This window comes from Dacryopinax primogenitus (genome assembly GCF_000292625.1).
Source record: "Dacryopinax primogenitus strain DJM-731 SS1 chromosome Unknown DACRYscaffold_23, whole genome shotgun sequence".
Classification (NCBI taxonomy): Eukaryota; Fungi; Basidiomycota; class Dacrymycetes; order Dacrymycetales; family Dacrymycetaceae; genus Dacryopinax; species Dacryopinax primogenitus.
The window spans coordinates 622,756-647,715 of NW_024467220.1; the positions used below are offsets into that span (position 1 = coordinate 622,756).

Genomic DNA, 24,960 nt, shown 5'->3' on the forward strand with positions numbered 1-24,960 from the left:
ACAAAGCGAGGCCATGAGCATAAGTACAGCTCGAGAGGGTTTGCACCCAAAGATACAACAGTTAGCTTTCGACAGCAATCAAATCCGAAGCTCGGTACTGAGAAAATCAGGCAGCAGCTATCCTTATCGTCGGTCTTTCGTGGAGCAATTCCGTTGACTCTCGTGGCGTCTTCAAGCAGAACGATGATGGCGATCGTTTTGAGTGCCTAACGCCAAGCTTGAATAAAGGGTCGACGTCAAATCCATCAGTTGATCGCACGTCCAGATTTAATTGTGCCGGGTTTTGCAAGGACTGCGATAAAAGCCGCCAAGCCTCAGTGAATGATGATCAAACTCTTTCACGTGTGTCAGCTGTTTATCACGCGGGTCTGCTTCTTTGCTTCTCAACATTGCTGAATACATGGCCTTGTATCTCCTAGCTGCATATGGCGCACTCTCCCTCTTCAAGTAACTCTTGGCGACAATGATAGCAACGGTTGGAAATGGATGTACATACATTTCCAGCGGAATCCTTCAGGAGAATGGAAGGTCGATGTTTCTTGTCCTTTGGCGGCATTGGCATATATAAGCTACAGGCAACAAAGATTATTAAGGAACGCAACTGTTCATCTGTGTTCTTGAGTCTGGATCTTTGGTTTTGTCAAGATGACCCAGGTGCCACCGTCACCTATCGCACCGATGGAGGACGAGGAGAAAATATTCGTCGACGCGGAGGCAGCGGTGGCAGCACTGCCGGTCCTGGACGAGGCCAGTGAAGTCGAGACCGCTGACGGTGATGACGCCCTGAAGCTCGTGGGTACTCATGTACACCAATTCGATGATAAATACTATGCTCGACTTCGTCGGAAGATCGTGAGCGCTACAAACGCGAACATACGCGATGGATGACTCACAATTTGCAGGATTGGCACATCATGCCTATCCTTGTCTTCGTGTACTTCACGCAGGTACATTTCTTTTCCGATCGGATGGTGAGCTTTTCTGATGTGCAATCTCAGTTCTTGGACAAGAATATCCTCTCATATGCGAGTATCATGGGCTTCCCCGTGACGGGCATCTGGTACAACGACGTGGCCCAAGCGTTCTACATGGGCTTTCTAGTCTGGATGTTTCCGACCCAGTATCTGGCCCAGAAATTTCCCTTGGCTAAGTATCTAGGCGCCCATATCATCGTGTGGGGAGGATCTGTGATGCTGCACGCGGTGTGCTACAACTTTTCCGGGTTCTACGCCCTTCGCTTCTTCCTCGGTGTCCTGGAAGCGTGCGTCTCTCCAACACTAATCCTCATCGTGACCATGTGGTACAAGCAGAACGAGCGCGCAACACGTATCGGCTGGTTCTATGCCGGAAACCTCAGCACTTCCGTCGTGGGCGGAGGAGTCGCATACGGCATCACCTTCTACGAAGGCGCCATCGACGCCTGGAAGCTACTATATCTCGTTCTCGGCGCTCTGGCCATCACATGCGGCATCATCGTCGTAGCCTGGTTGCCCGACTCGCCCATCACTGCCCGTTTCCTCAGCGAGGAGGAGAGGATCGCCGCGCTCGAGCGTGTCCGGCTCGACCAGGGTGGCACGCACAACAAGCATATCAAGAAGTACCAGATTATCGAGACGTTCAGGGATATCCGCACGTGGATCATGTTCCTCATCATCATGTGCATCGGCATCCCCAACGGGGGCAACTCCGCTTTCAGCAACATCATTACCAAGAGCTTTGGGTGGACGTCTCGCCAGTCATTGCTGCTCGACATGCCCCGCGCCGCTATAGGCGGGTTCGCAGTGGTCGCTGTAGGGTGGCTTTCGGACCGAATCAACGACCGCATGACGCTCATCATCATCTTTACGCTCCCTACGCTCATTGGTATGATCATCATGACGACGATGCAATACTCCGGGCAGCGTGGTGTGCTCCAGTTCGCCCAGCTGTTTCAGAACCTCTCCGCCCCCGGGTTCCCGCTCTGTTATGCCTGGAACGCGAGCAACACCGGAGGTCACACGAAGAAAGTCACCGTCAACTCCTTCACGCTTTTCACGTTCGGTGTCGGCTCCGTCGTAGGCACGTACATCTTCCTCCCTGCCAACGCCCCCGGGTATATACAGGGCAAGGCTGCCATCGTCGTCCTTACGGCTATTATGATGTTCTGTGGTGTGGCCATGGCGTATGTGAACGTGCGCTGGAACAGGGAGAAACGGATGCAGCTGGAGAAGCTTAAGCAGGAGAAAGGATGGACGGAGGAGGACGTGGAACGCGAGCGGGAGAAGGCGGCATTCCTCGACTTGACTGATAGGGAGTGAGTGTTTTGTCCAGCTGTGAATGCTCATCACTGACTTGTGGCCAGGAACGTTTTCTTTGTGTATACTCGTTGAGCCAGGGTGTAGGATGCCCTGTCCGTCTGGTCTCTCATCGGATGGATTCTGTTCTATATGTAAATGGTGTAATCCAGTGTATGACCCTCCCTGCTCTGTTTATTGTGTTGAGCGTGAGGTGTGAATCGTCAACGGTGGTTGTGGGCAAATCACTACCGAGCGTGACACGGCCTAAACCGTGCTTGTCGAAGCTCAAAAGTCCATCGAGAGCCGCGCTAAGACCAGCTTGACAGGCAGCTAGGTCCGTCCAGAGCACCACAAGAAAGTACATTGGGGAACCTCGTCGAACTGAGCGTCCAACACTCAATATTCAAACACTCGCCCCAGCTCCCACCAGCTCTTACTCTCACAACATCACCCACATTCCACGTCCCAGCAAAACACAAGGCATGGCAAGCATGGCATGATCATATCATCCTCGTACCATACACCACATCGGACAGAAAAGCCCGTACATCTCTGTGTCTCTCTGAATGCTCCAGCACATCCCTCTCCAGCTCCCGTCCGTCTGGCGCAGGTCGAACGCAAGCAAGCGAGAGATAGATCAGAGGTTCAGCTTCGTCCGCCTCCAATGCCTCCTCTTAGCGTTATACTACCCGAAAATCAGCACCGGTGCGAACAAGCCCCAGTAGGTGTTGGGGAGGAAACGGACTTACCTGGATCTTGGTGTCGCTCTTCAGGCGGAACCACTGTGGTATCGGCCGGTTTTGGCGGGCAGCTTTGGCAAGCTTTTGCTTGACGCGGAAAGTCTTTTGGGAGGGCTGCGGGGGAGATTAGCACCGGTTTTCAGCAGGGGGGAGGAGGGTTCGGGGAGGAGAGCCGAGCTCCTGACTGGGCTCGTTGTCGGCCTCCTCTAACTCTCAAAGGAGACGCACCATTATGTTCCTCGAAGCTGTCGATAAGTGCGAGAGGATGTCGAGGTCGATGGCGAGCACAACGTCTGCAAGGCAGGCGAGCAGCCCTGGCGTATGAATTTGCCCCCGCTGGAACTGTACAGTTTTGACTTTCCCTCACGGATTGGGGGGCTGTGCCGTATCGGCCATAAGCCCAATTTAAGGCCGATAGACACGTCGCGTCCCCAGCTCCATACCTCAACGACCCAACGACCCAGCATGCAGTTCTCCCTCCTCCCGCTCCTTTCCCTTCTCGTCTTATTCAGCTCTGTCCTGGCCCAACCTGGCGAGCCGGGGCAGGTGGACGAACTCAAAATTGATGTGATTTTCAAGCCTGAGGAATGCCCGATCCAGAGCAGGAATGGGGATGCAATGAGTATGCACTATGTGCGTGTCCTATTATCCTCCTACTCTGCTTCTGGTGTATCTTTCGGGGAACGTTGCATATGATTGGGAACGTATTGGTGTGGTGGCAAAGTGCTGAGCTTGGATAGACCGGCACGTTAGCCAGCAACGGGAACAAGTTCGACAGTTCGCGCGATCGGAACTCTCCCTTCCAATTTACACGTACGTTTCCTCCCATCCAATACAGGGGCTTGAACACCACACCGGATACTGATGGATGTACATAGTGGGGCAAGGCCGAGTGATCAAAGGTTGGGAAGAAGGGCTCAAAGACATGTGCATAACCGAGCGTCGCAGGCTGACGATCCCCGCTAATATGGCTTATGGTACGTCAACTTCTTTCTGCATGATCCTTGGATTAGAGGGGCTGAGGATTGGTAGGTTCGAGGGGCGCTGGGGCGAAGATTCCGGGAGGGGCAACGCTGGTGTTTGATGTGGAGCTGTTGGGGATCAAGAACCGCGCTCCGGAGAAGGACGAGCTGTAAGGATTTCGGCTCAACTCGGTGGGGACAGTGGTATGCATATGCGTGCAAAATGGTTGCGAGTGACAGATGATAGATTATTGAAAATGTATCTAAGGCCTGGGACCGCTTGGATCGTGTCATATCTGGAAAGCGGTCAGCTTGTGTGAGAAGGAGAGGATAGAGGTGAACACCCGTGTTTGAATCCTTCTGCTGTAATGCAGGTCATGTAATAGGGAACAAGGACTCATCATGTTGAATGAAAAGGAGATGCACTCACCCATTATGCAAATGGCTTATGATGTTGATGATGAGCTGGAGATGATGGTAGAAGTCAGCAGTGTACGAGAAAGATAAGGTGGACCCTGCCAAGCTTGTTGACGCTAAAAGTGTTCGAAGCACGCGTCGTTCATCAAAGCCAAGCCACCGAATATGGACCATAATTCTCCTTTCCTGTGCGGGCATACGACAGCATCATGGGAATATAACAATAACACTCCAACACCTTATATCACCTGCACTCGACGTGCGCAATGTCCCCAAGGAGAATAACTGCACGCTTATTGCTCATCTTACCATTCCTCCTCTTGCTCTTACTCGTTCTCTCTCTCGCTCATTTTCTGCCTCATCAGCACCATATCCTCAAGAAATCAAGCAAGACAAAGTTTAGGAACATCGTAGGAAATGGGATAGGGAATCAACACCTCACTGCCACCGAGGGAGGAACGAACGACACCTTCCCGCTCTGTCCTTCTGTGCAACCCCCAAGAGCGCTAGAAGAACGACATGCGCTGGACCGCGCCCTCGCCGAAGTGCGCCAAATCGTAGAGCAGACACAGGGGTTCTTCGTACGAGACTGGAGTCTCTGGCTAGGGTGGAACAACGTGTGCCCTTCCCACTCATGCTAGGAAGATATTTCAGCTAACATCACACAGATGAAATATATAATCGAGACTTCTCTCAACCAGGCCCAGCTGCTGAACCGGACTCTCGTACTACCAAGTTTTGTCTACCTCCGATCTTGTGACTTCCCCCTGTGCGTCTCGCGCCTCCCCGTAGGCAAACCTAACACCGTTCGCTGTTCAGAGAAGTATGTGGCGCCTACGCCCAGCAAGTTGACAGAACTGTTTCCGGATCGGACGAGTTCCTCCGCTACCCAGAAGAAGAGAGGCAAGCCTGGCGCGTGCCTGTCTCCGTATGCCCCCTTTTGCTGTATAAGCACTCGCGGACTTGCTGATTGGGTTTGCATGGTAGACGATGTTCCGCCTCCCTCCCTCGGAAGCAGTCATCACCCTTTCCCAGTTCCTAGCACTGCAAGGGCTATCCCCAAGCCTAGAGAGAGCTGATGGACAATTCGACACTTCCTACCTCCTCCCAGGGGTTGGGCTACTCAGTATCCCGAACGAGGAATACGACCCGGCTTCGTTCCTCCGGCTGGATCGGCTGCCTCCGCAGACCGAGGAGGAGCGGAACGAGAGCCTGCGGGAGGAACTCGATAGGATGAGGAGCGGGACGCACCTCCTAGCGTGGAATAGCGTGCAAGACGTCGTCAACCGCGTCCTCTCTCTCTCCCCAGCACCCGATCCCAGCTCAGACGAAACCCTCATCAGGATTGTGCAGCCGTACGACCTCATCCCTGTGTATTCATACCACCTGCGCGCGTCTGATCTGAGTAAACGACTCACAGCGCCGTACAAGGCGTTTGTGAGACGTAGGGAAGCGAGAGGGTGGGTGGAGGATTATTCGCTTCCCGGGGAGGAGGGGGAGGGGGAAGTCGTATGGTTACAGGGAGAAGTGCATAATCAGCGAAGACCTGTACGTCCCCCCTCCCTTGCGGGAACGATGCTCACTTATTCTACCTAGGGCAGTATGTGGTTCCATGCCTCCGAAGCGAGAGACGCCTACGCCCGCCTCGTCCTCTATACGATGCGCTTCCCGCCTTCGGTCGACGTCGTCGCTGACCGCCTAGCGGAGCGTATGCTCACCAGAACGGGTGGGAGGATGTGGATGGCCGCTCATATGCGGCGTGGGGACTGTATGCTCTTTCCTCCCCAGTTACAGTAGTGAATTGGGATGTACTGACTCTCCCGCGTATGGTTTGTAGTCACGACGTTCTCCTGGACCCAAACGCCAGCGCTAGAGCAGCACCTCCAGCGGATCCAGAACTCCCTCTCACGTGGGCGAGCGCTGCTCACCTCCCTCTCCACTACAAGATGGCAAGACTTCCATCTCCCTCCCGTAGCCGACGTCCTCCCCAACCTCTATTGGTCCTCTACCGACCCACCTGGGGAGGGAGACTCCTTCTATCTAGCGACAGACGAGCGTTCCCCCTCACATCTAGCCAAGCTCCGGCGAGCGGGGGCCGTCCTCCTCCCCGACCTCCTAACAGCCGAGGACAGGCAGCTCCTAGGCCCCCAAGCCCTGTTCACCGATTTCCTCAGCCTTGTAGAGCAGGCGATGCAGGTGAGAGCAGCGTATTGGACCGGGAATACTTTGACCAGTGTGGCTGGAGCGGTGGGGAATGCGAGGGCGGCGAGGGGGTGTGAGGAGAGGACTACGGCTATGGATTCGTAGCATTTGTGTATTGTACACCGGTATGGGGAAGTGCTTAATGTTGGATATTGAGAGATTGGCCGGGAATGGCGCCGAGTGCCCATCAGGGTGAGGTCTCTCGATCGTCGTGCACAGGAGGAAACTGCGCAAAGGAAGAGCTAGCCTAGGAAACAATACTAGTTTACTACGGCAACTTGACGATCAACATTTTTGTCATCTCCACCAAAAACATGCCTGTAACCTGCCACCGGGTGCGCGCGTGGATAGATAGAGAGCGCTGAGGAAGGGGGGTGCCCGAGGCCAGCCGCTCAAACTCAAAGGCACAGAAGCTGGCTGAAGTTGCTTACTTTGTCACCAAAGCGAGGCACACCGTATCGGGATTTGATTATTCTAGCCCTACTTAGCTAGACATCATGAACTTTATGTGCTGCAGGCACAAACAAGTCTCATTACAACGGAATCTGGTGGAGAGCAACGTCAAGGAGGTCCTGGAGGTGCTGGTAGAACTCGTCCGTTGCTGAATCATCTCGTGAATGAGCACACCCTCTCGGTTGTAGACGACTGTTACTGTGCCACTACGAGGTACTCTTGAAATCCGTTGATCGCCCTCTTCTGACGTAGGGAGCCAATATACAAAACCATCTGGGCGAGGCACTGCGCCTTGGTCTTGTTGTCGACCTTCTCTAAGCCGCAGTCTTCACTATAAGTCGTCTGCTACAGGATAACCCTTGAAACACCATATCAGCTGGCGTGAAAGCAAAACGATAACAGGTACGCACCTCGGTTTTACGCAAGATATTCAGGCGCTCCTTCCCTCTGGCTATTGGCGAGTCAACTCCCTCCGCTCCAGATGGATCCAGCGAGGCGAACATGATGTCCTTGAACCCCTCGGCCTGCAAGGTGTCGAACATCTCCTCGTCCAACTTGCGGAATCTGTCGGGCCCGTACCCGATCCAGACAATGCGACGGATAATTACGGCCTCGGAATCTTTCTTGCCTGGCCGTTGATTCGACAATGCTGCGATGTACTTGTTGCCTTTTGTGCAACCGTGGCCCCAGCCAAGTTTGAAGGTGAGCCAACGGTTGAAGTACATATCCGTCACCACATCCATATAATCGACGTTCTGCGCCAGTCCCTTGAAACCCGGTTCTCGATCTGCCGCTCCCGACTGGACTTGCTTGGCTGCCCATTCCAGCATGGCGCTTTTAGGAATGAAGAAGCCGACGGTGCGACGGATGTACGTTGGGTACGGAGGCAAACTGCGTCCATGTGTTACGGTACTGGTTAGGATCCCATCTAGCAGGTTAGGGTTGGTTAAGGTTAGGGTGGGGTAGGGGTTAGGGTTAGGGCTAGTGGTAGGGTGATATTATCATATCTTTTACTGTATTATATATCATACTCTGTGCTTCGGTGTAAGCCCATACGTTCAGACTTGGGAGAAATTGCTATATTGGCCGATAACAGGGTCGTTTGCCTCCGTTGCGCGCGCGGTCCTACACCTACATCCTACTCATCTCGTGTATGCTCGTTGGTCGGGGCAGCCGGTTCATCGTGCACAGAACCAGGGCACTGGAAACAGGAAGGGTTATCTCAGGAAACTAATCGGGTCGGTAAGTTGACATTCTAAAAAAAAATGTCTACCAAAAACAGGCTTGTAACCTGCCACTCAGGGCCTGAGACGCCCTTCATCACGTTCTCGACTGGTCGGTGCAGCCCTTTTTTTAATCGTTCTGAGGAACCATCCACCGTACCTCTGCAGAGCCTCGCCCTGTACGCAATTCTCCGCTCTTGTCGGCGTTCTTTTTGTCTTGGCGGCCCCTTGTGTGACGTGCTGAGCTAATATGCCCTTCTCGCCGGGTTCAGGCCTCGGGCCGCCTGACGCTGACTGACCTGTCTCTGCCTCAACTGAAAATGGCGCCCGGGGTCCAATGAGCGTTTATGCTTATTACTTACAACCCTCTATGCGCGGCCAGCTCAAAGCAATCATACTGGGCGTGGTGCTGTTTGTCCTCATCGGTCTGTCATATCTCCAGGTAGTATTCCAATGGAGAGAAGGGTTCGTTCACGTCGATGTCGAGAAGCCAAAACCGGAGGGGAACCCTTTCTGGAAAGCATGGCACTTGCCAGCCCTATCCGGTCCATCGCCAAATACGCATCATCTAGAAGAAGAAGAAAAGGTGGTCGAGCGATGTCAGGAACTTGCGTTCTCGACTGCCAGCCCCCTGCAAATTGGCGCCCAATCAGATAGCAAAAGACATATTCTTGACAAGACGCTTGCTGAGGCCAGGGACACGGTTGCTCACACAAAAGGATACTATGTCCGCGACTGGAGCTTATGGCTTGGCTGGAATAATGTACGTCTTTCCTCCCGAGTTTGTTTTGTCTTGTAGGAAATGCTCACCAATAATGTTACTCAGATGCGGTATATCATCGAGACCGCCATAAACCACGCTGAGCTGCTGAATCGTACGCTCGTTCTCCCTAGCTTTATCTATGCGCGAGATTGCGAATTCCCGCAGTACGCTCGTTTCTCACTCCTTCGAATTGAAACCAAAATTTTGCACAGCGAGATTTGTGCGGCATTCGCCCACTCGGTGGATCGCGGTGAATCAGGTTCCATAGAGTGGAACGACCTTCCGGAGGAGCAGGACGGCTGGCGACTACCCATTCAGCTTATGTTCGATCTTCCCAACCATTATTCGGTCATTACCATAACCCAGTTCTTGCTGTTGCAAGGCCTTTCACCAACCATCGAGAAGACGAACGGGCAGTGGGATCCAGAGCTATATCTCACACCGGCGCCAGATTATGAGCCGCTCAGCATGGTGTACATTGCCCCTCATCAGTATGAGCCTCGAGGCAGTGTTCGGGTTGATCGAGTGCCACCGACGGTCACAGAGACGCGATGGGAGATGGACGGCACTCTCCGAGAAAGGCTGCACTTGATCTGCGCTAATGGTACGGAGGGAGACTGGGGCTCAGTGCGGAATGCTGTCCTCCAATTTCTTCCCGCGTCGATCCCTGATGACATGCGTAACTCTTTGCTGAAAGATGAAACACTCGTCGAGCTCGTCCAGCCGTACGACCTTGCGCCGGTATACCAGTACACTGCGACCTTTCAGTACCTCACCAAAGTGATGACCGAGGGCAAGCAGGCATTCGTCAGACGGGAATCGATGAAAGGGTGGGTAGACGAATACGATAGCGTGGACGCAGACATTCTGTGCCTGCAAGGGGAGCACCATCCCGGCTACCCACCAGTGAGTGATCTCTACTCTCGGAAAATGCAAGACCTGAACCGATTCACAGGGCAGCATGCGGTTTACCTCTGCTGAGGCAAGGACGCGATATCAAGGCCTCGTCCTACGGGACATGCAGTTTCCGAGGGTGGTGAAAGACATCGCTGAGCGAGTGGCTCACCGGATGACCCAGCGGGTGGAAGGAAGGATGTGGATGGCTGTCCATATGCGGCGGGGAGACTGTCAGTGCTCCGTCCCGTGCACCGTATGAAGAAGCTGATGTTCTCGCAGTCGTGCGATTAGGGTGGACTCTGAAGGGGGCAAACGAGTTCCATGACCATCTCGAGAGGGTGAAACTTCAACTGAACAACGGACGTGGCATACTGAGAGGACTTGCGGAGAAGGAGTGGCAAGACTTCCAACTTGCAGATGTGGGTGGTTTGGAACCTTCAAGAGATTGGGTGGGAAAACAGCCACCAAAGGATGATGACCCGTCCGTTGTTGTTCGAAACCGCGTTCCTGAACTAATCGAGGTCAACAGCTTTTACATTGCCACGGATGAACGGAACACTACGTATCTAAAAGAACTCCAATCCCAAGGAGCCATCCTCTTCTCAGACCTCCTCACCCCCTCCGATCGGCAGCTCCTGGGATCTGGTGCAATGTTCACAGACTATGTGAGTCTTGTCGAGCAACTGGTCATGGTGCGTGCTGCGTACTGGGCTGGGCATGTCATCAGCAGTTTATCGGGTACTGTGGCCAATCAGAGGGCTGCTAGAGGGTGTGATGTGCGGACAACAGTGTTGGATTAGTGTGCAAGGATAGACTTATACATCATGGACTTCCGGGACAGTCGATTCCATTGCTTCTCATACCCGTCTCATAGAACAGTCGCACTGTCTTCGTGCCGCGATGAATAATGTAATTCCAAAGACTCAGCCGTTGTTGAGAGAGAAATGAGAATGTTCTTGTGACGTGGACTGGAATGGGTGTTTTGCGAGGGATCGACACGTGATTAGCCCTCAGAATCAGTCACAAAAATAGAAATGTTATGCGGCAGGCACCGAAGGGGCGCTAGCCTCCAACGTGTGTGAGCGTTACAACGTTCTTGTTACTATCCTTCCCCGTCGAGTATTGGGGAATACCACGTCAATCATGTCGTCCTCCAGAGAGACACAACCTCTCTTAAGCACTGTTGAAGCCGCACCACCTGCCGACATCGAAGCTGCACATCCCGAGGACGAAACTCTCGATGAGGTTGCGGAAAATGAGAAGTTCACGTGGAGGATGTGGACTGCGGAGAAGCTCGAGAGTAAGAGGATGCATTGGTTCATCTTGACCTTGGTGAGTTGATGCTCAATGTTTGTTGCTTGTGAACCTGATGTGTCTGATTACGTGCTCTCCTCGTAGATCATCATCGATTCTTCACTCGTTGTAGCTGATCTGGCATATACTCTCCTCCAAACTCAATGTCCTCCTCCCGAGGAGCGCCCTCTCCCGCTCGAGCTTTCAGAATACGCCAGCATCCTCATTTCTTCCATCTTCGTGCTTGAAATTCCGTTCTCGTTCTGGGCACTTGGTTGGGAGTTCTATGACCCCTTTTACGGTGTGGCACACGCGCCCCTGCATTGCGTCGATGCAATCGTAATCTTGGGGACATTCGTGCTAGAAGTCGTTCTCAGGGGGCGTGACAGAGAGCTAGCGGGGCTATTCGTGCTCCTTCGGTTCTGGCGAATTGTCAAGCTTGTGGGAGGTGAGATATCCAATCTTCAGTGTCAATCTCATCCCTGAATGCTGATCTCTCGTCTAGGTGTTGCCGTCGGTGTGGGCGAGATTGACGAAGAGAGCGCGAAGCGTCTCGCCAAAGCGCGCATCAGGATCAGAGATCAAGATCGGCAGATCGACAGGCTTATCCGGGAGAATGTTGACCTGAAGCGGAGGATCGCGTATGCGGAACAGGACCTCGAAGGGGTGTAATCTGAATCTTATGGTCGTCTTGAATGCTAAATCGTTGATGCTGGATCTGGTAGTCTGTTGACGGACATTTCTTTATCAAGTGCAAGTGTTGTGCAATATTTGTCAAAGATATGTTCTTCTCTCCCCACATTTGTGCCTTGGCTCAGATTTATGATGTGTATAATGAGTTACCAGGTACACCCTATTGAACCGCCCAAGAAGGCTGTCATATTGGCGATATACAATACAACGTGGCCGGGAAAGGAAGACCACCATGACCTAAGAAGGGTTGACCCCGCACGACACAACGTCATCGTTTGTTCTGCAATCTCGAAACCTCTTCCAGATGCAGGTCATTATCAGCCTTATCGTTGTGTTAATGACCTTTTGAACAACGGCTGTGCCTAACTCTTCCCTTCGTCTCGTCACCCACGCGACAATCAAGCCCTCCGCTACATACAACACGCTTCCTTGCTGAAAGCTTTTTCCAGCCTCCTGAACAAGGTTGATTGTTAGTCATGGTGTTCTGGATCTCTTCTTGTGCTCGGCATTTTACTTGCGGCCCCATGTTTCATTCTCGTTTGGTGCATTCTGCTGTTCAAGGCCGGAGTACTGACAGTACGTTTTTCACATTGCAATCACCCGACCAAGTAATCCTTTGATGCATCTGTGTGCAAGCCTCCGATACGCCGAAAGCTCTTGACTTGGTGGCAGCATGCATACTGGCCGTGGTCGTTGTGGTCTTCTTGGTCCACTCAAAAGTGAGGTTGTCTCAGACACTCTTGTCCTTCCCCATCGAAAGGTTCCTCAATGGTGCGAGAAGCTGGGTAGAGAAGGGCAAACGATTCGTTTACATCCTGCGGCCATTAAACACGCATGTGCATGGCTTCATTTTACTATCCTGGCTTGTGCGATGTAACTTAGAGAGGCCATATGAACCGCATACGGGGCAATCGCAATCTATCACAGTTTCTATAGTACAACATATTCCGGTATTTCCTACAAACTTATCCCTGGTCCGAGCGGATACGTGAATTGGTGGTATTGCTGGAGATGGTATGATAAATGAGGGCGAGACACACCTGGAAGTCGCATATGTTGGGAATCTCCATTGCTGAAACATGTAACGCAACAAGAGTGCAAACTTTGACCACGAAAATCAGGCTCAGACGTCGCCTTCTACTTCTCCTTCTTCCCATACGGCTTCATCAATCCAGCCAGCACCATGTTCACCACGGCAAATTGGACAAGTGACGGCAACCTTACCCTCACCGGACGAAATGCCTTCGTGACCTTGCACGCGACATGCAGTGACCAAACACGTAGCGTGGAAGTGGTGATTGCAGTTGTCGTTGGATATTCCGTGCTTTGCAGGCTGCACCATCGTGAGGAAATTCAGCTCGTCTTCGTCCGTCGGTCCGTACGCGCAGGATGGAGCAGAGCAGCGCAACCCCGCCTTCTCTTCCATCGCCTCGATCCGCTCCCTCAGGGTTTGGGCTCCAGAAGGAGCAGTGTACTTGCGCTTCCGGGGACGAGAGGGCGTAGACGCACGACTCGTGGGTGTGCTAGCTGCCGCGCTGGTAGAGGGGGGAGCTTGCACAGCAGGATCCGGGATGCCAGGGCCCGCGATGATGATGGAGTGACCCGCTGGGGAGGCTGCACCACCTATACGGGCTATGGGCGGTCCATCTGGGCCTGGGATCTCACCCTGTTCCGGGCCCAAAAGGTTTCTCAAGAATGGAACCATCGCAGGCGGAATCGGCATTCGAGGGCCAGCCGCATGCACGTGCACAGCGGGAGACGGCTGAACTGGAGGATGCGTGACCGGGATATTCGTAGCTGGAAGAGTCCGAGGCTCAGACTCAGGTTGCGCAGCTCGATGCTCCACAGGATTCCCTGAGTTGGTATGAATAGCGCCCATAGCGCCAACCGGCATCACGTGCTGCACGCTCTCGACAGTCAACCACATCCCAGGCATGATTTGATGCGTGCTCCGAGTCGTTCTTGTCTCACCCGGTTCAGCAGAGTTCTGGGCATCTTCCTCAGCTGGTGCAGAATTGTTATCCAGTGTCTGATCAGGGTGAGCAACCAGACCAGCACCGAATAAGTTCTCCAGCATAGTATCGAACATGAACCCGGGAAGTCCAGGAGCATCGGTTCCATTGGTGGGATTGGGTACCGGAGTATCAGTGCGAGGGCGATTGCGCCTCAATGTAAGTGAGTCGGGATCGAGATCGAACCTGGTATGATGTCAGCATAGGTACATCAAATTGAGAGCTTGAAGTTGGCTCACCGGCAGACAGGACAGGTAGTGTGATTCCCCAACCAAGGATAGATACAAGCCGCGTGTAGAGTATGCGTGCATGGCAAGCTTAGAACGGTCGCTTCGTCAATTGGGAAAGGTGGATGTCTCTCAGCTTGGTGGGGCCGGCCAGCCGTCCCGGTTGCTCCAGTGGAAGACTGTTGCTGGCCATCTACGCGAGGCGCCGTGCCGGACACTCCGGACTCTTCATCATCCACATCCGGTTTATCTCGGAGATACGCCCAACACACCGCGCATTTCCCCCCTCCACCTTCTTCAACCCTATCCAACCTCCTGAGAAGACCAGGACCAACAACAGCCAATGCTTCGAGTAGGATACGAGCACGGCCCCAGTCGGGCGGTACCGGGGCGAAAAAGTTCGGCATCCCATTATTCATCGCCTGCGTCAAAAAGCGCAAGATTTGAGGCAAGCTGGATGCGCCATTATTGCTGGTATTTGGTCTAGGTTGGCCGTTTGGCGCAGGATCAGCTGGCGTGCCGTCCGCAGCCATTCCGTGGGGAATCGGAATGCGGATATTGAATAGGGGTATGTCTTCGAACACGACTGTACGTCCGCGTTGCTCATCGGTGCCCGGACCAGCAGATGGACCCGAGCCTGCACTAGCCGACCGTGGTAGCGGTCGCATCGGTCTACCTTGTTCTCCACCACTCGTGCCAGGACCCAAAGGAGCGCCAGCGGTGGCATCAGTATTCCCCGTTGTGAAGTCGGGATTCGGCATACGGAAGGGCATGTGGCGGAACTCGGGAAAGAGGGGGTTATTCCTAGGCGGAGACGCCGAACGTGGCCGGCTGGGAATGCGGAACGGAAAGGCAGGCAAGTTGGCGGGGATGTCGCCCTGCGGTGCGCGGTCGACGCGGTCTGCTCCGGCCTGAGGTGTAGGGACGTTGGGCGTGGCTGAAGGTGAAACAGATGGAGCTGGAATGTTGAAGCTGTTGTGAAATCCGTCAAGGTCATAGACAACAACACCTTCCAAAGCGAAGCCAGGCTGGTCTTCAGGAAGCTGATAGCCACCCCATCGATTCTCAGTGCTCGGATTTGAGGCAGGCGGGGAGGCGTTGTTCTCAGTACCGGATTGCGGAGCCGCTGGTGTCGAGGTTGTGGGCTGAGTGACGTTCATTGATCCTTGAGTACTACCAATGCCTGGTATTCCAGGGACATTTAGCGCGTTGAAAATGGGAGCACCATTCTCTGGGTGGAAAGGCATCGTGAACATGAAATCGGTAATGTCGATCTCGATATCGGACTGGTTCGCGTTGTCCGCTGCTTGTGGGACTCCGTCGCCTCTCTCCCTCTGTTGATCAAGGTCAACGGTGGCGTCTCGATTCTCAAGACCGGCCATAATCCCCGCATATATGTCATTGAAGAATCGGGAAGCAGGTTCTTCATGGTTGTTGAGTGTCGCTGATAGACCCGCGTGTTCTGGGATGGGTAGACGCACCCCGGCAGTATCTGCCTGGTCAGGTCTCGATTGCGTAGCTTCCGCAGTACTCGGCCTGTGCCTCTGCTCGTCGTCTTCGCGCGTGTTTTCAGAGTTTCTCTCCTGCTCTGTTCTTTGCCAATCCCTTTGCGCAGCTTGGACCAGACTGGCTGCTTGTCGCGCCACGTTTCGCAGCATTGCATCCCTATCATTTGCAGCACGACCGAGATCCATAGTATCGAGAGACCCCATCATGCCCATTCCAGGACGAGGTGGAAGGCGGTTGGCGACTGGTGGTTGAGGCATGGTAAGTGGCACAGCTTGAATGGACATGTCAACGAGGAGGTTCTGGGCTTGTCCATCTGAAGTAGTATGTGTGAACTGGCGAGTTACACGATTAGGATGTGGAGACGCAAAGGGGCCATTTGAGGTCATGAGCATAGGGATCGGCATTATGTGCGTCCTCTCCCCCTCCAGAGGAAGATGTGCTGCAAGGGAGTCTTGCATAGCTCGATTCATACGTTCCATAAAGTCTGAAGCCTGAAGGAGGGTAGCGGTTGTATACGGAGGTGGTGGGTCAAGAGAAGCAGGTTGTCCGAGGAATTGTAAGTGTATGCCTGAGGGAAAGAGTGAAACACGACGCACAGCCCGTCCACCCGCATTTCCTACCGCATCACCTTGCTGATCGCGAAAGTCCGAGGGACCATCAGACACGCCTTCTGTAGCGAGCGATGGAGCCGTTGCACGCGCGACGGCTTCGACCATCTCTCCAATCCGTGCGAAAAAGCTTTCGATGCCGGTAGGGTGGAGTGCCAGCTGAGGCATAGGCTGTGGCCCCTGAGACGGTTGGACTTGGCCTGAGCCATCTCGATGAGCGTGATCTGTGTCGGATGTGCCAGCGGGATTAGAAGGATTGCTTGCATTCGGCGCTGGTGGTGGATCGGAGGACAAAAGACCAGTAGAAGCGCCTATATGCGACTGAGTCTCGTGGTCGTCGTGAGTGTTGTCCTCTCTTGGGGTCGACATTGCGGAGGTACGGAGTGATTATTGAGAGAACGTCCAACAAGTGAGTAGGAAGTGGTGGTAAGAAATAGAGAGTTACAGTCCGTGGTCGTACGGGAGAAGAGAGTGGTTGACGGTCCAGCAGCATCCACGCCGCAGACCGGTGGCACTGGCCCATGACTAACGGCTCCTTCGCACGCTGATAGGCCAGGGATCAATGCCGAGTGGCTGTGTACGCGGTCGTCCCTAAGCCGAGGCTTTTCATGGCCACGCGAGCGTTCGGACGGATTCGCACTCGACATCAAGAGCGGATTCACCTAGTCCATCCTCAGAACAAAAAGCATTGACTCTTCCTTCACGCCGGTGTATACAAAAACAATATACAAGAGCAAGCAATGACTTACCGGACTTCATTCTGATGCGTCGGCGGAAAAGAAACAATTCCACAAAGTATTTCCGCCGCCCAACCTGGACAGGACTGCGCGTTGATTGATCTTCCAGGCGCTCGTGCCCATTGATGCTTCCCCCCCCCCCCTCCCATGCGTAACCCCTGGTTAGTTTATGCCTTGAACGCACTGAGATCAAGAGGCCTTTTTTGTTTCTCGAACCTGCATCGCCATCGTCAACGCCGTACAGAGCAGCGAAAGAAGGATGACAAGCGCCAGAACGTCATCTGACCAGTCATAATGGCTGACAAACCCGAGAATCAGGTCTGAGTGGGCGGAAATCGCTCCTCTGTCCATTTCAAATTCGGGTACTGTAACATAAACCCGAACGGCTTTATCACCAGGTTCCCAAACGATGGCATCACCCCGTTCGGCAATCCCAGGGTCATCGCCCAAGTGAACTTGAGCCAAGCAAGCGGTTCCCCAACCTGATAGAATTTGAGTTCGTGCCAGATTGATTATCGCGCACCCGTTCTGCGGGAGATACCACGAGTGGATGACGCGGCCGATATCAAGCTCTCCCGAGTGCGATGAGTCCCTCATTGTCCTTCAAGAAGCGCTCCATGGCCGGATCATCCACAGACCTGTGAGCGCCAACAAATACCACTCCTTGAGCGAAAACAATAACTTATTGTCAAGTCGATCATCACAGTAAAAACTCAGAGATGCATTTCACCCATGAGGTCGTGTTCCATCTTGGGTCGTAGCTTGGCGCGAGGCCGCATTTCCAGACGCCACTAAACAACTCCGAAGAGCAGATCCCATAATATCGACTTGTTGGAGCGAATTCTGAGGAAACACGTCGCTTCAAGATTGTTAAGGTGACAAGATGGTGGTAGCAACCAGTCACAACAAGCCCCTGCCTCCGTTTAATTTAAGGAAGCGCGGGACTACTTTAGGGTTCTCGAAGCTCACATGGCTCTCTGTGGGGAGAGCCTATCCTTATCGTGCGAACGATGTCGATACATCTCGTTAGGTCGCGGATTGCAAACGACGGCGAAGCCGTTTCTAATCCGAGTTGTTGTGTATCTAAAAGAGCAGTCTTTCGGCATAATATTTTGGGGAACTGATTGCGGTCATCCGGAAGAGTTTGCCTCACTTTGACAAAGCCACCGAGGCGCTTATTTCATCCCGATCGGCTTCGTTAAGGCTCACCAAATGGGACGCCTGAGCCCTCTTCCCTCAATGTACAAAGATTCGGCTCGATCTTCGGTCCGCTCACTTGGTCCACTTTCGTATCAACGCCTTACGACCACACCGTCTAGCACATCGCACGACAACCTTCGCAATGAGAGGAGTACAGAAGAATCCATTTTGTTACAAAATAGAGAGACAATAGCGCGACATCGCGTGCAGTTTTTCACCGAGTGTAGGTGAAGAAGACGTTCCTAGCAATGAGGTCAGCCATTCTGTTCCTGAGAAAATGGAAGACAACTTACTCCTTGTCCGTCAAGTCCAGGAACGCAGCCTTCTCGCGCTCCCTCTCAATGTCTGCCTCAGTCCAGCCCTTCTCCTGGGCCATGGCGGCCAACTGAGCCCGCTTTTGCCTGTTCGCGCGAACATTAATCCAAGCCATGAGTACATTGCAAAGCATCATGATGGCGGTCAGGATTACAATAGCCGCTTTTCCGGAGATGTAGCCAGGGGCGTCTTGAGGTAAAAAGATATACGTCCCGACTACACTTCCCGCCTGTGAAACAGTTAGAGGAGTCGTGGGTAAATTCTAAGAGCGCACGCCAAACGTAAACAGGGTCACGGAATTGGCGGTGACTTTCTTGGTATGACCGGACATATTGCTAGCGTTCCACGCGTAGCAGAGAGGGAAGCCTGGGGCGGAGAGACTTCCAAGGTACGAAGCGAATTGGAGGACACCACGAAGCCCCGAGTATTGCATCGTGGTCATGATGATCATACCCACCAAGTTGGGGATCGTGAAGAGGAGAATGAGGGTCATACGGTCCTTAAAGTAGTCGGATAGATAACCAGCACCGACCACAGCAACACCTGCAATCACACCCGAAGGCATGCCGAGCAAGAGTGCCTGTTGACTGGTCCAGCCGAAGCTCTTCGTAATGATGTTGTTAAAAGCACTGTTCCCGCCATTTGGAATGCCGATACAGAGGATAATCAGAATCATGATCCAAGTGCGTATGTCTTTGAACGTCTCGCTGACTTGATACTTCTTGATGTGCTTGTTGTGGGTGCCGGCCTGATCCAAACGAACGCGTTCGAGGGCGGCGATTCTTTCCTCTTCGGTAAGGAAGCGAGCCGTGACAGGGGAATCGGGGAGCAATAGGACAACCCAAGTACCAACGGCGATAGCCATGATGCCAAGGACGATGTACAGTAGTTTCCACTGCGCAATGGGGCCATTGTAGTTCGTAATGCCGTACGCAATAGCGCCACCAATGATAGACGTGCTGCTGTTACCCGCATAGAACCAGCCGATACGTGAAGCTCGCTCATTCTGCTTATACCACATACTGACAATGAGGATGAGCGTAGGCGACACACAGGCCTCCAGCATCCCGAGGAAGAAACGGAGCGCATAGAATCCGGAGAAGTTGTAGCAGACTGCGTGCAGGCAGATAAGGACACCCCAGATGATACTGCGAAGTTTGTCATGAAGCATTCATTGAAGAACAACAAAACCCATGAACGTACATGTGGGCACCAAGGTATTTTGCCAAGGGGAACTTCTGTCCCAAATATTGAGTAGGGAACATCCATACGATGAAGCCCATATAGAAGGCTTGAGCGACATCATTATACCAGATGCCGGTAACAGGAAAGCCCATGATGCTCGCGTAGGACAGGATATTCTTGTCTAGGAACTTGCGAGCGGGGGTGAATGCAGGAAAATGTGCGCAATATACCAAGCATACCTGAGTGAAGTACACAGCGATCAGGATAGGCATGATGTGCCAGTCCTATTGTCCGAGATAAGTCGTCAAAGTAAACCACCAGAAGGACATGGATTCTTACAATCTTGCGACGGAGCCTTCGGTAATACTTCTCGTCGAATTGACGAGCTTCAATGCCAACCAGTTTGAGCGCGTCATCGACATCCGTGGTATCCGTATCACTGCGATCGTCGTGAGGAACGGCCTTGACTCCAGCCTCCGCCTCCAACTCTTTCTTCTCATCGATCGGGTCGATAACGTCCTCAATGATCGGACTTGGGCCGGGGGCAGACATGATCAGAGGAATTCAAGAGCACAGCGCGCTGAAGACTCAGAACGCAGGGGCGTGTGCGCTTAAGAGAGCAAGAGCAGCCTGGCTGCGCTAATATATGATCGTTTGCATTCAGACAGCAAGGCACGCTCCGATATCCTTCGAAAATCCGCACAGGGGCCATGGTCCATCTATCATTGCGGTTCGTTATCATCTTCGGGCAATGCTCCCAAAATGTATACGCGGTGGTTTCCATGTGACATGACAGTCAGGCCGCCAGAGGAAGGAGGACAAAGTGTACCCATCTGATGACAAGAAGCAAGAACAATGTTGATAGAGCGTGACTCCACGTGGACCCAACCGGTGGCTGTGGAGCTCGTTATCTGTCCCACTGTGCCGATCCTAGAGAAACCCGGTGGCCGAACCAGCCCATTCCGACGGCCAGTTTAATACATCAATAAGGGTCGAGCGAATGGAAAAATCTGGGTTATTCTTAATATAAATCGCATAGCAACAGGGCAAAGGACAGCCTTCACCTGATGACGACTACCGGTGTGAACAGGCTCTCAGACCGACGTCTTTAACACATTCCCCGCACTGATAAGAGAAGCTCGGAGAAGTCGAGCAATCTCCGACACATGTCGTGGAGCCCATGCTTGCAAACCGCGTCTTTCCCAGCCGATGGGTCCGGAGCTCCTTATTTGGTTATATTGTCGGTTAGAGCTTGTGACTGCGCAACTCGATCGTACAGACGGCTGTTCAAGTCCCTTCATTTGGCAGCACTGTACGGTCGGCTTATTGTAGAAGTGACGTAATTCGATCTGTGAGCCGCTTATGTGATCAAATTGGGAAGGTGATCGTCATACGCTGAAATGCCTTGCATCGCCAGTGCATTCAACGGAGAATCCGATAAGGACACTCTCAAATGCAAATGGAAGAGTGTACTGCTGATATATTAACCCTATAGCAGAACTTCGGTTTTGCAGCGGTCTGAATCCTTTTCAAACACTTTCGAGAGCAGCGGGTGGCCAACGGAGATATGCTGGTGGGACGTAAGTCTATTTCACCTCCACTGTGGAGGCCCGATACACCTCCTAAATCCACTTACCGATAGCGGCCAGTAGATTGAAAGGCGGGAACATTGGGCTCCACAGGGCCGCCAGTGTCGCATGTTGAAGTTGATCCACATTTTCTGGTGGCCGGGGGGGCTTATCAGCCCCTTGCCCTGACAGCAGAAAATGAGCTACCTCTTCGATATAATTCAAACAAGCAAGGTGGAACCTCACATGAATGCGGTTCCTGGTCCTGAGAATATGCAACCCCGAACTGTCATGTACCGCAGTGCTGCAGTCGATGACTTGCACGTGGGTGGCTCAGATTAGACAGACGGATCGCATAACAGTTTCCATAGACATCAAATGGTGCGGGATTCCTCTGAAAGAAGGTTATCTCCAGAAACGTCACCTGCGCAGAATAGGACTGTTGATAATCTGTACGCCGGCTGGTTCCGGGCCATGGCAGGATCCTACTGATAGCCAAACAAGACCATTAGATGCTTATCGCCTTCAACTATAGCATAAGATAAATTGAATGCGCCACGGGAGCAAGCTGCGAGTCAAATCCATATCGAAAGTGCCGCTTGTGACCAACCAACATTCTGAAAGAGTGCTTCGGAGGACTGGAGCAAAGAAGGCTAGACATAAACGACGTCAAAATCATAAGCGGCAGTACATACGAGTTTTGGGGCAGGGTCCTCTGGACTCTGGACTCTGGACTCTGGACGGGGTACGTGGCAGTGTTTTTTGCTTACTGTACATATCTTACTCAGCTGACATAATATTATTCCATTGTACTCCTACATTATGTACATTGTCACCAGTTATCTACTATACCCAACAAATGGCACCAGTCATGCTCATTGTTGTCCAACCAGCCGAGCTTGCTGCCAATCCACTGCCCCTCACTGACTCTGCCCTCCCTTGACTCCCCTCACTGACTCCTCCCTCCCTTGACTCCCCTCCCCTCCTCTCCTCATACCAACTCCCCCACCCACCATGTTACTCCTCAACCTCATTCACCAGCTTTTGGCAGCACACGAGTCCTTGCTGTGACTCACCATCCAGCAAGCCCTCCTCTTCATCACCCTCTGCCAGCACCTCCAAACATGCATCACCTGGCAAGAAATCCCTGGCATCAAACACCTCAACACTCCCCTGGCTGCAATACTGAACACCATCACAGCTTTCCTCTCTGATTCACTTGGGCTCCCACCAGGGCACATTCCTGTCCTCTGGTAAGCTCTTCAGTGGACTGCTTGGACACCTGACAGGGATCCTATGTGTCCTACTGGCCCTCTGGTAGATCCCCTCCCTTTCTTTGTGCGCTTTGTGCAGAAATACAACCTGGGTGAGCTCCTCCTTTCATTCCCTTATCTCCCATTCATCTATATACTACTAGGCATCGAACATTTCTACCCCCTGACCCAAATATGCCTTAGGGATGCCTGTCCCCACCATGTTTGCACTGGCATGCATGCCATGTTGACCCTTCACAACCAGCACTTTGCCACATTGTACATGCTGGCCCAGGGTACAATCCCCATCATCCTCATATTCTTGCACTGCAGGATATGTAGGACGACCTACTACCTCAACTTCTACCATGAGAAGCAAGCAGCAGAGGAGGTTCAGGTCTACTACAGCAGCATGCCATCTGTCCTTCAAGCTGAAAAGCACATGGCTTTTGAAGACCATCTCTTCTGTCTCTTTCGCATGCAGACCATCCACACCCAGTATGCACATCTATCCATTTGTTCTTCCCTTTCCTTCCCTCCCCTCTAGTGTGTACCTCTTCCCAGAGGGGCTGCTGGATGGCAATCTCTTCTTTTTTCTTGCCAAGTGTGTCATCATCCCTAGGACTAGCAGAGACTGACACAGGGATAGTGCATCCTCATCTGCAAATGCAGACATATACAACCTGATGCTGGCAAATGCCAGCGTCAGGCAGCAAGGTCAATATTGCCCATCCCTCCTTTGAGGTGAAAGTATATCCAACCTTTTTGACCTTTATGCTTTGCTTCTCCACCATGCCAAGCAGGGCAGCATTCTCCACCTTCCCAATGATGCCCAGCACCAGTATGACTGACTCAAATACACCATGCAAGAGCGCAATGCTTTCATGGCCTACACCAGCCAGCCCCACTGGGCACATGTGTGCTCCAAGTGCACCAAGACCATCCAGCACAATGGGCATCCCTGTGAGTGCACTGAATCATCCAGTTGCATTACTCAACCTCTACAGACATTATGAGTTGTGACATCACAGATGGCATAGCTATTGGCCACCCATGCTGCGCTGTCCACAACTGTCCTCTCCCTCTTCCTAGTTCTTGCACCTGCTTCTGCATTCCCCACACCCATCTTGAATACATCTGCATCTTCCAAGGCTGCAATGCTCCTACACAACTGGACATGCAGACCTGTGATCTGGAAGAGCATGCTGCACGAGAGACAGCATACTGTGCTGCTGGCAATTTGTATGCCTTGCTCCAACAGCATTGATGTGAGGCATACCAATGCAATGAGATTGGCCATGGCCACTATCACCCAAGACCAGCTGAGCAGGAGGAGGAGGACAAGGAGGACAAGGAGGACAAGGCACAGGACAAGGCGCAGGACGAGCAGGTGCAACTGCAGGTGCAGTTTCCGGACAATGGGGAAACCCTACCGGTTGGTGAAGGGCCGGCAAAGGGGAAAGAGAAGAGGAAGGAGAAGGAGCAAGGCTGCTGCCAAGCCTAAGTACAAAGGCTTGCACTTTGGCAGGCACAGGACACACAACAAACAGCTTGTGGTCCATCCATGTGGCATTGTACTTGCTCAGGCAACCTTCTATGGTTCAGAGGGCATGTCCTCAGTTGCAGTCAGCAAAGTTCATGCATCTGTAGAGCAAACACTAACCTTTCACTTCTCAGCCTTTCCTCATGTCCATATTCCTCACATGCAAGGCCATGCCTGAGGTGTTGTTCTTTGACAACAACTGCACTCTAGGCCAATATCTTGTAGGCTGACCAGAAGCCAAGCACTTCAAGGAGACTGCCCTTGTGGTGGATGTCTTCCACTACAAGGCAAAGCATGCAGACAACAACATCTATTGCAGCACTCACTGCAATCCGGCATCTTTCCCTGAGTTGTATGATCCAGCATCCAAAACCTGGATGTTCAACTCCTTGGCATGCAAGCAGACCAATGCATGGATATGCAAGTATCAGGGTCAGCTTTGAGATATGAGTGCCATTCAATTTGAGTTCTTCCTTGACGAGGTGATCAAGGTGAGGAATGAGGCAATCATAGAGGGCTTGGAGCATTGAGGTTTTGCTCCTCACTTGAAGCCTGCCAGTGCACTGTAGACTATGTATGACTAATCAGATTACTGTTAGGGCAACACAGGCTGACTAAGTCTGCTCACCTAAGAGTGCCAAGAGTCTAAGCAGGCAACAAGGAAGTGGAGTAGACCTGATGACTAAGACCTATCTACAGTATAGGTACCTGTGGATGATCCTAAGAGACCAAGTCTGAAGAGACAGTCCCAGGCAGAGTAGGCCTTATATTTATACCTCTGTGGTGGAACCTGCTAGAACATCTTGCTTACTCAGCCTAGTCAGGTGATCAGGTCATATGACCAAGGATGAGGTCATATGAGGTCATGCACAGCCATGCACAGG

At 52.6% G+C, this 24,960-nt stretch overlaps 9 protein-coding genes across 9 annotated transcripts; 5 read left to right on the forward strand and 4 right to left on the reverse strand.

Annotated features, from left to right (window-relative positions):
* Positions 1–678: 678 nt before the first annotated feature.
* Positions 679–2,297, forward strand: DACRYDRAFT_59207 (MFS general substrate transporter; the record flags this gene model as incomplete). The annotated part of the gene is made up of 3 exons (XM_040775545.1): positions 679–852; positions 903–947; positions 999–2,297. The coding sequence occupies 3 exons, from the start codon at positions 679–681 to the stop codon at positions 2,295–2,297; spliced, it is 1,518 nt and encodes a 505-aa protein (XP_040624360.1).
* Positions 2,298–2,642: 345 nt separating this feature from the next.
* DACRYDRAFT_25190 (ribosomal protein L39e) lies at positions 2,643–3,276 on the reverse strand. Its single transcript, XM_040774051.1, has 3 exons — positions 3,245–3,276; positions 3,026–3,130; positions 2,643–2,961 (listed from the first exon to the last, which is right to left on the reverse strand). The coding sequence occupies exons 1-3, from the start codon at positions 3,245–3,247 to the stop codon at positions 2,914–2,916; spliced, it is 156 nt and encodes a 51-aa protein (XP_040624361.1). The 5' UTR covers positions 3,248–3,276; the 3' UTR covers positions 2,643–2,913.
* A 182-nt stretch (positions 3,277–3,458) lies between these two features.
* Positions 3,459–4,408, forward strand: DACRYDRAFT_25191 (uncharacterized protein). The gene is made up of 4 exons (XM_040774052.1): positions 3,459–3,649; positions 3,757–3,829; positions 3,895–3,993; positions 4,049–4,408. The coding sequence occupies exons 1-4, from the start codon at positions 3,482–3,484 to the stop codon at positions 4,150–4,152; spliced, it is 444 nt and encodes a 147-aa protein (XP_040624377.1). The 5' UTR covers positions 3,459–3,481; the 3' UTR covers positions 4,153–4,408.
* Positions 4,409–4,661: 253 nt separating this feature from the next.
* On the forward strand, positions 4,662–6,702 carry DACRYDRAFT_119543 (uncharacterized protein; the record flags this gene model as incomplete). The annotated part of the gene is made up of 6 exons (XM_040770817.1): positions 4,662–5,012; positions 5,064–5,164; positions 5,215–5,323; positions 5,383–5,943; positions 5,992–6,163; positions 6,233–6,702. The coding sequence occupies 6 exons, from the start codon at positions 4,662–4,664 to the stop codon at positions 6,700–6,702; spliced, it is 1,764 nt and encodes a 587-aa protein (XP_040624362.1).
* A 543-nt stretch (positions 6,703–7,245) lies between these two features.
* On the reverse strand, positions 7,246–7,880 carry DACRYDRAFT_119544 (uncharacterized protein; the record flags this gene model as incomplete). Its single annotated transcript, XM_040770818.1, has 2 exons — positions 7,246–7,392; positions 7,461–7,880. The coding sequence occupies 2 exons, from the start codon at positions 7,878–7,880 to the stop codon at positions 7,246–7,248; spliced, it is 567 nt and encodes a 188-aa protein (XP_040624363.1).
* Positions 7,881–8,643: 763 nt separating this feature from the next.
* On the forward strand, positions 8,644–10,733 carry DACRYDRAFT_112000 (uncharacterized protein; the record flags this gene model as incomplete). Its single annotated transcript, XM_040769324.1, has 4 exons — positions 8,644–9,036; positions 9,100–9,942; positions 9,992–10,163; positions 10,213–10,733. The coding sequence occupies 4 exons, from the start codon at positions 8,644–8,646 to the stop codon at positions 10,731–10,733; spliced, it is 1,929 nt and encodes a 642-aa protein (XP_040624364.1).
* Positions 10,734–11,076: 343 nt separating this feature from the next.
* Positions 11,077–11,898, forward strand: DACRYDRAFT_59339 (uncharacterized protein; the record flags this gene model as incomplete). The annotated part of the gene is made up of 3 exons (XM_040775553.1): positions 11,077–11,265; positions 11,332–11,674; positions 11,732–11,898. The coding sequence occupies 3 exons, from the start codon at positions 11,077–11,079 to the stop codon at positions 11,896–11,898; spliced, it is 699 nt and encodes a 232-aa protein (XP_040624365.1).
* A 933-nt stretch (positions 11,899–12,831) lies between these two features.
* On the reverse strand, positions 12,832–14,626 carry DACRYDRAFT_25193 (uncharacterized protein). The gene is made up of 2 exons (XM_040774053.1): positions 14,171–14,626; positions 12,832–14,117 (listed from the first exon to the last, which is right to left on the reverse strand). Exons 1-2 carry the CDS (start codon positions 14,575–14,577, stop codon positions 13,043–13,045), a joined length of 1,482 nt encoding a protein of 493 aa, XP_040624366.1. The 5' UTR covers positions 14,578–14,626; the 3' UTR covers positions 12,832–13,042.
* Positions 14,627–18,426: 3,800 nt separating this feature from the next.
* DACRYDRAFT_112003 (MFS general substrate transporter) lies at positions 18,427–20,264 on the reverse strand (the record flags this gene model as incomplete). Its single annotated transcript, XM_040769325.1, has 6 exons — positions 18,427–18,454; positions 18,506–18,756; positions 18,802–19,675; positions 19,731–19,900; positions 19,952–19,996; positions 20,052–20,264. 6 exons carry the CDS (start codon positions 20,262–20,264, stop codon positions 18,427–18,429), a joined length of 1,581 nt encoding a protein of 526 aa, XP_040624367.1.
* Between the last annotated feature and the right edge of the window lie 4,696 nt (positions 20,265–24,960).

Coding starts and splice junctions, on each gene's coding strand:
- DACRYDRAFT_25190 (XM_040774051.1), bottom strand. Junction 2,962..3,025: donor AGAGCGACACCAAGATCCAG/GTAAGTCCGTTT, acceptor ATTTTCGGGTAG/TATAACGCTAAGAGGAGGCA.
- DACRYDRAFT_25191 (XM_040774052.1), top strand. CDS start 3,482: ATGCAGTTCTCCCTCCTCCCGCTCCTTTCCCTTCTCGTCTTATTCAGC. Junction 3,650..3,756: donor ATGCAATGAGTATGCACTAT/GTGCGTGTCCTA, acceptor GAGCTTGGATAG/ACCGGCACGTTAGCCAGCAA. Junction 3,994..4,048: donor CCCCGCTAATATGGCTTATG/GTACGTCAACTT, acceptor GAGGATTGGTAG/GTTCGAGGGGCGCTGGGGCG.
- DACRYDRAFT_25193 (XM_040774053.1), bottom strand. CDS start 14,577: ATGAATAATGGGATGCCGAACTTTTTCGCCCCGGTACCGCCCGACTGG. Junction 14,118..14,170: donor ACTACCTGTCCTGTCTGCCG/GTGAGCCAACTT, acceptor ACATCATACCAG/GTTCGATCTCGATCCCGACT.